Consider the following 8,264-nt stretch of genomic DNA (forward strand, 5'->3'; position numbering starts at 1 on the left):
ATAAATTATTATAATCTAAATTATCAAGAAACAAGGAACAATTGTGAGAATTATAATATGACAATTGTATAGGATAGCTCCCGCTGAACTATCGCCAAGCCCCCTAGGGTGCGCACTCACTGCCGAGAAAGTAGCTGCGAAAGGCCCTCCAGCCTGATGGTGTCAGCCCACAGGGCTGACCAGGCGACTCTTCACCAAGATGATAGTACGCCTATAAAAGAGGGTAAGGTACAATGAAAAAGGGGAAAGACACTCAAGTTATTATACTTTCTATATCTCTCTAAGTACACTTTCTCTCTCTAAACACTCTCTAACTTAAGCTTCGGAGGGGGTTCCTTGAACCACCCCCGAGGGCCGTTTACGTGTGCTGCCGTGTGTAGGTTGTTGACGGGACCCAGCTCACCCAGCAGAACCCTTGGATCCACACCTGGAACAATTGCCGCTAGAAGGAGGGGTAGGATCATCTAACCAAAGGGTCATCAACTGAGCTAGGGACTAGATGACAAACCACCATGGCCGGGGAGGAAGTTGTATAAACACCCATACCTAAAGCCAGCGACACCAGCCAAACACCACAAAAAACACCACCAGCAACTGTCGATCCAAAAGGATCCGCCGAAAAACCCAAATCAATCATCTCACAAAAATCAAACCCCATTGGACCAACGTCAGCTACAACTAATGCACCGTCGAAACCAGTCGATCCGGCAGGATCCAATTCCATTTTCAAATACGGAATGCTGTTGGCATGCGCGAACAGTGAACCCATTGTTTCAACACCCATAGCCCAAAAACCGCAGCAAGTAAACATGCCAGTTATTCTGCAGAACCTCTCCAAGTGCAGTAAGGAACAGCTGGCGGCAATGATGGCCATCCTTGTCAATATGGGTAAGGGAACGAGCTCGCCATCAACAGCGGCAGCTGCGAAGCCAGCAGTAAAGAAACCAGCACCCCCAATCCTCACCCCCGAGCAGAAGGAGCTCGTTCAGCTGAGGAAGAAGGTACTGCAGTTGGAAGCTCGCAACCTAAACCGAGAATGGAGTGTGGAGGAGATAGCCCAGGTTGGGACGAGCCCGAAGAGGTGAGTTCCCCGCAGTAGGTCACTTGACTCAGAGCGGGGGCCCAGCCCGGACAGAGACAAGCGATCGCGGATCTAGTTTATTCCAGATGATTCCTCATTTTGTCGAGAGATTCTGGAAGAACCGACGGAGAAGATAAATATGCCAAGTTGTAGGTACAATGGAACCACAACACCTAAAAGCCACATATCAGCCTTTGAGAACCACATGGTGCTCTACACCATGACGAATTCGGTATGGTGCAAAGCGTTCCCACCAACCTTGGAGGGACTAGCTGCGGAATGGTATGGAGCCATCCCTAAAGGTTCCGTATACTCTTATAATCAGCTGAAGAGGATGTTCATGGAGCATTTAATAACCTTGGTAGATCGAACCAAGATGACAACTGAGCTGATGTCAATGGTTCAGGGGAAGGATGAGCCCCTGAGGGAGTTCATCACCAGATTCAACAAGGAGGCAACAACCATCCCAAATATGAGCCAAGAGCTAGCATTGTTGGCCATGCAGAGCGGCTTGCTGCCGGGCTCACCGTTTAGAGCGTATAAGGGGCGTAAAAGCCTCAAAACGCTGGTTAAGGCGCTGGGTAAAGCGCACGAGTTCATTAAGGCAGACGAAACTGATAGAGCAATGCTGAGCAGGAAGGCACCAAGCGACCTAGTTAAGCAGGCAGAAGTCACTCGGGCAGAAAATGTAGCCAAGGCTGACCAGCCTAGTAGAGCTGAGCAAGGTCGCAGAGAGGCGGACAGAGCGGTAGGGGTAAAAAGATCAGATCCGAGGAGAGGACCAAGGCCAGGAAGGTTCGATCAATATACCCCACTAACCCACTCGAGGTCTCACATCTTCAGTGTGAACAAAGCTGATGATAAGTGGCAGAGACCCCCGAGAATGGTTAACAGGAATTGTAATCCCAGCATGTGGTGTGACTTTCATATAGACCATGGCCATACCACCGATGAGTGCACGCACTTGAAAGATAACATAGAGGAGCTGGTCAGGAGAGGATACCCAAATCAGTTTAAGCAGCACGCTGATCCTCCCAGAAGAAGGGATGAAGATAGAGCAGGCCGTGACCGCAGAGGAGGTCACAGGGGTCCCGTTGAGGATAGGGACTGAGACAGTAAGCTAGAGGGCAGAGTATGTAATCAGTGGAGGACCAGTGCACGGGGGAACAGTGAACAAAGCACGAGCAGACCTGCGGGCAATGATACATCAAATAAATTACAATGAGAATCGTAGATGGCCACCACTTCCTCCACAATCGCGGGCTACATTTGATGAATACGATCAAGAAGGCATAGTCTATCTTCATGGTAACCCCCTGGTGGTGACGATGAGAATAGCAAATCGGGAGGTGAATCGAATACTGATAGATGGGGGCAGCTCTACCAACATCATATACATCAGCGCGTTCAAAGAGCTGAAGTTAGACAAGAAAGATCTAAAAAGGGTGAGTTATGAAGTGACCGGGTTCAATGGATCCAGATTGACCCCGAAGGGAATAATTGAGCTCTCAGTTCGAGTAGGGGAGAGGTCAAAAAGGCGTGATGTACGGGCAGAGTTCCTGGTGATAGACTCTCCTTTACCTTACAATGTGATCATAGGAAGGCCGCTCATTCACAAGATTGGTGGGGTGGTTTCCACCTACCACCTCGCCATGGCCTACACGACTAATGAGGGACGGTCAACACAAATCAAGGGAAGCCAGAAGACAGAACAATAATGTTACATAATTGCCCTAAAGCAGCCTGCAAAGGCCAGGCAGCAGCCAACCTCAGAGCAAAGGTCCACCGAGTAAGCTGAGAGGAAGTCAAGAAAAAGGAAGCGCGAAGAATACCATAGGGAGAAGGATAAACAAAAGTTAGCAATGGAAAACTTTGAGCCTGCAAAAGAGGAGATGGCTAGACCACTTCCCGGCGGGGAGCATGTCACAGTTGAGCTCACAGAAGGTGATCCTTCGAGAACAGTAAAAATCGGGAAAGACATCGATCCTGGAGTAGGGGTACACCTCATAGAGTTACTGAGAAAGAACAAGGAAAATCCGATTGAAACCCACAAATTTGATCTTCGATTTTCAGCCCGATTTCAATGGCAAAAAGGAAGAAGGGTAAGGGAAGCAAGAGTTCAAGCTCCAAATCGAAGATAAAGCAGAAAGCAAAGTAGAATTCTGGACCCAAAACAAGGAATTATACGAAGAGGAAAGAATAGAGCATTGCCATTGAGCATGTTTCGGTTGAAAGCTGGCTTGATGAAGTAATGGAGAACACCGTGCAGGTGAAGGAGATAACGGAGGAGGAACGTGGTGAGCATCAGCAGGAGTTTAACAATTGGCTCCAGGTAATTCATTCCTCTGCATCTGCCATTAATGATGAGCTTCGTACTGATGAATACTGTGATAGTGTATTGAATAAGGACAATCCAACTCCTATTTTGATGCTTAAAAACTCTTATTGCACTATGAATGCTTTTTCCCTAATTTCTGAGAACCCCGAATTGTGTTCCCCTGTTTTTCGTTCTCCGAATTCTGTTGATTTTGCTCGATTGAATTGGAGGGAGAGCCTGTTTGGTGGGACTAGGGATGAGGAGGTAGACCTATCTGGTGGAGGTAAGAACTTGGATAGGGGTTCCAGTGATAGGGGTAATGGTGGCATGGTCCAAATTACTCTTTAGGATGTTCAACCTGAGATTGATTTCTGGAACTCAGTGATTGTTTGCCATATAATTGGTACTAAACTACCTTTGTCTGTTGTGAGTGGTTTTGCTAGAAGGATGTGGGGAAGATATGGGATTGATAAGGTCTCTTTAATGACAAATGGGGTGTTCTTGGTTCGATTTCGGACTATTGAGGCAAGGGATAGAGTATTGGGGGCTGGACCTGTGTGGTTTGACAATAAACCAGTGATAGTGAAACAATGGGTGGCTGGGATGGACCTTGATGCTGAGCCTGTGGATTTGGTGCCTATCTGGGTCAGATTGCCTGGGTTGAAATTGAAATATTGGGGGCAAAAGACTCTAACAAAATTGGCTTCTATGATAGGGAATCCTATCAAGACTGATAAGGCAACAACCACCAAGGAAAGATTGGAGTATGCTAGGATTATGATAGAAGTGAAGTTTAATGTTGATTTACCAGATTGCATTGAGTTTTTGGATGAATCTGGCAATACAATAAAACAAGCTCTGAAGTATGAGTGGAGGCCTGTGATCTGTAAGGTGTGTGGTGGGATTGGGCATGCTGATGCTCAATGTCCTAATCATAAGGTACAGGTGAGGAATAAGGTGAGGACGCAGCCTGAGAAAGCTTAGAACAAGGATAGATAGAAGTCACAAAAAGTCTGGAAGCCAATTTAGAAGCCTGTTTCTCAGAATTTTAAAAGTGAGATTGATAATTTGAATGGTTCTCAGCAGGAAGATGGTGGAAGTCATCAACCTAAAGTTATGAAACCCGGTGTTATTTTGATCAGTAGTAGTGAAAATAGATTCAATGTATTGGAGGAGGGGGAATGCTCTCATTCTCTCCATGGATAAACTTGGTTTTTGGAACATTAGAGGTCTAAATAAGGCCAGTAAGCTCTGTGATGTCTTATGGTTCATTAGACATCATGGAGTTGGTCTTTTTGGACTTCTTGAAACTAAGGTGAAGGCTGAGAAGTTTGGTGTGGTGTTTAATAGATTGGGAAGTGACTGGTCTGTGTGTGCTAATTACTCTCATCATAAGGGTGGTAGAATTTTGATTATTTGGCTGTCTCAGGTGCTTGATGTGTCTATTGTTAGATGTGAAGAGCAATTAATTCATTTGCAGGTTCTTCATAAGGGAACAAGCAATAGTTTTTTCTGCACAATGGTTTATGGGTTGAATGAGGCTGCTGCTAGGCATAAGCTTTGGGAGCAGATAACTGAGATTGGTGCTTATATGTCCAGTCCTTGGATTCTTTGTGGGGATTTAACAACATCTTGAATCTTAATGATAGAATTGGCAGTCCTGTTTCTTTGACTGAAGTGGAACCCTTTAGAGCTTGCCTAAGACAGAACAATCTTTCTGATTGGGCTGCTGGGGGTATGTTTTATACTTGGTGTAATAAGCAGGCTGGTTGTGATAGGGTGTGTACTAAAATTGATAGGATCATTGTTAATGGTGATTGGATGGATAGATTTCCAGACATGCAAGCTACTTTTTTCCCTGAAGGATTAATGGATCATTGCCCTTGTGTTATTAACATGTTTGATTCTGGAACTCAAGTTAAAAAACCATTTAGGTTTGTTAATATTTGGGTGGACTCTCCTAAGTTTCTTTTAGCTATTAAAAAGGCTTGGGAGATTAACGTTGGTGGTACTTTAATGTTCCAGTATGTTAGGAAGTTGAAAGAGATGAAAATAGTGTTGAAAAAACTGAAAATGGTGAATTTCTCTTGTATTGAAACTGAGGATGCTGTAGCTGAGAAGACTTTGATGGAAATCCAATCGAAGCTCCAAGGTGAGCCTGATAATGAGAGATTGATTGAATTGGAAAGGGAAGCTAGAATGAGATATGCTAAAATTCACCTTGATAGATACAATTTTTTGAAGCAAAAGGCTAAGGTTCATTAGCTTAAAGATGGTGATATGAATTCTGCTTTCTTCCATGCTATTATTAGGAAGAGAAGACTTCATAATAACATCTATTCTATTGTGAACAATGTGGGGGAGGTGACTGCTGATCCTAAGGAAGTGTGTGATGCTTTCTTGGAGTATTACCAAGGGCTCCTTGGAACTGAAGCTTCAATGTAGGGCAGCATTCATTCTGCAGTCATAGCTGAGGGTAATATTTTATCTGGTGAGCAAGGATTGGCTATTTATAGAGCTTTTTCTGAGAGTGATGTTAAGTCTGCTTTATGGAGTATTGATGATGATAAGGCTCCTGGACCTGATGGTTTTTCCAGCAAGTTTTTTAAAGCTGCTTGGCATATTATTGGTAATGATGTTACCAAGGCTGTTCAGGATTTCTTTAACTCTGGTAAGTTGCTTAAACAGGTTAATTCCACTACTTTGACTTTGATTCCAAAGATTAAGCATGCAAATAAGGTTACTCAATTCAGACCTATAGCTTGCTGTAATGTGGTGTATAAGATCATTTCTAAAATGATCTGTTCTAGATTGAAGGAGGTGTTAACTGGTTTAATTGATGAATGTCAAGGGGCCTTTATCTCTGGAAGATCTATTCTTGATAATTTCCTTATTTGTCAAGACATGATGAAGGCTTATAATAATAAAAGGAAGCCCCCTAGGTGTACCATTAAAGTGGATCTTAGGAAGGCTTATGATTCTGTAAGCTGGGATTTTATTCAGGGAATGATGAGTGCTATGAAGTTCCCCATTCAGTTCATTTCTTGGGTTATGCAATGTGTTACTACTCCTACTTTTTCTTTACTTCTTAATGGTGGTTCTTATGGATTTTTTAAGGGGAAAAAGGGAATAAGGCAACGTGATCCTATGTCTCCCCTCTTATTTGTTATTGTGATGGAATATCTGTCCAGGTTGCTGAAGAAAGTTGGGAAGAAAAAGAGATTTAAATATCATCAGAGGTGTAAGGAGCTTGCATTAAATCACTTGATTTTTGCAGATGATTTGATGTTGTTTTCTTATGGGAATAATGATTCTGTCAAGCTCTTGATCAAGGCTCTTAAGACCTTTGAAGCTAGATCTGGTTGCAGGCTAATCTTGAGAAAACTGCAATTTATTTTGGCAATGTTCAGCAACCTGTCCAAGATAGCATTCTGTGCCATTCTGGGTTTGTGAAGGGTGAAATGCCTTTTAGGTACCTGGGGATTCCTTTGAATGCTAAGTACTTGAAGATGGTGGATTATGATAGTTTGATTGATAAGATGTTGGTCAGATTACACTGCTGGAGTAGTAGGAATCTTTCATATCCAGCTAGGGTCACCCTTATTAATGTAGTGTTAATGAGTCTGCATACTTATTGGGCTCAATGTGTTTTACTTCCCAAATCAGTTATTGATAGGATTAACCAGCTTTGCAGAGCTTTTTTGTGGAGTGGTAATGCTGTTCTTTCTACAACTCCACCAATTGCCTGGGATTGGTGTTGTAGACCTAAGAAGGCAGGTGGTCTTGGGATTAGAGACTGCAGAAAGTGGAACAAGGCTGCTCTGGGTGTTTATGTTTGGAAAATAGCCAAGAAAACTGACTCACTCTGGGTCAAATGGGTACACTCAGTTTATATTAAAGGTGAAAATTGGTGGGATTATGTTCCAAAGAAAGTTGCTGGGTGGGCATGGAAATTGTTATGCAAAGTTAGAACTGATTTGATGCATGGTTTTACTACTAAGGGGTGGCTGAATAACAAGTACAAAATCAGGGATGGGTATAACTGGTTGCAAGGTGATATGGATAAGGTTTAATGGTGTAAATGGGTTTGGAATCCCGTCAATATTCCAAAACACACCTTTATTGTTTGGCTTGCTGTTCTGGGGAGGCTTAAAACTAGAGATAAGCTCTTCCAATATGAGGTTAGTGATAGCAGTGACTGTTTGCTTTGTGGTGATGCTGTGGAATCTTGCAGTCATCTCTTTTTCTCCTGCAGTTTTAGCAGAAAGGTGCTGAAGGCTGTTTCTCACTGGATTGGGTTTGATAAGAATCAGGTAGACATCTTACACAGCTGGAAGTTATGGAAAGCAGAGGGTAGGAATCAAGTGCAGAAGAATCTGATCTGGATTAATCATACTTGGACAATTGCTGACTGTAAATGGCTGCATCAGCTTAGAAATAGTGTTTAGTTGTTTCTGTGTTAGCCTTGTTCTGTTTGTATGCCTGTCTTGGCAGTTTTTGTTCTTTGTGTATCTTGTGCAGGTCTTGGTTCCCTTGAGCCCTTCCTAGAAGGTACCAGGGGTCTTTGAACCTGGTTCTGATTCTTGTTTATCCTGGTACCCTTCATAGAAGGTGATCAGGATATTCTTGAATCTGTTAGGGGTGGTGTGCCTTACTTTTAAGGCTTGAGTAGTTTGGTGTTTCCTTGTTTTGACAGGTTGTATCTGTTGTACATTTGTACAGTTTCTGTTTATAATACTTTTCTTACTTTCCAAAAAAAAAGAGAAAGAACAAGGATATTTTTGCATTTTCCGCAGATGAGATGCCTGGAATTGACCCTGCTGTCATGGTCCACAGGCTGAATGTGAAGGAGGATATTAAGTCAGT

The 8,264-nt window shown here is 43.2% G+C and overlaps 2 protein-coding genes across 2 annotated transcripts; both read left to right on the plus strand.

Moving 5' to 3' along the window:
• Window positions 1-1,220: 1,220 nt before the first annotated feature.
• Window positions 1,221-2,192, plus strand: LOC110682828. Its single transcript, XM_021859172.1, has one exon. The coding sequence runs from the start codon at window positions 1,221-1,223 to the stop codon at window positions 2,190-2,192; it is 972 nt and encodes a 323-aa protein (XP_021714864.1).
• Window positions 2,193-3,332: 1,140 nt separating this feature from the next.
• LOC110682829 lies at window positions 3,333-4,382 on the plus strand. Its single transcript, XM_021859174.1, has 2 exons — window positions 3,333-3,681; window positions 3,781-4,382. The coding sequence occupies exons 1-2, from the start codon at window positions 3,333-3,335 to the stop codon at window positions 4,380-4,382; spliced, it is 951 nt and encodes a 316-aa protein (XP_021714866.1).
• Window positions 4,383-8,264: the final 3,882 nt, after the last annotated feature.

Source organism: Chenopodium quinoa, unplaced genomic scaffold (assembly GCF_001683475.1).
Source record: "Chenopodium quinoa cultivar QQ74 unplaced genomic scaffold, ASM168347v1, whole genome shotgun sequence".
Classification (NCBI taxonomy): domain Eukaryota; kingdom Viridiplantae; phylum Streptophyta; class Magnoliopsida; order Caryophyllales; family Amaranthaceae; genus Chenopodium; species Chenopodium quinoa.

Coding starts and splice junctions, on each gene's coding strand:
- LOC110682828 (XM_021859172.1), top strand. CDS start 1,221: ATGCCAAGTTGTAGGTACAATGGAACCACAACACCTAAAAGCCACATA.
- LOC110682829 (XM_021859174.1), top strand. CDS start 3,333: ATGGAGAACACCGTGCAGGTGAAGGAGATAACGGAGGAGGAACGTGGT. Junction 3,682..3,780: donor GGTAGACCTATCTGGTGGAG/GTAAGAACTTGG, acceptor TCTGGAACTCAG/TGATTGTTTGCCATATAATT.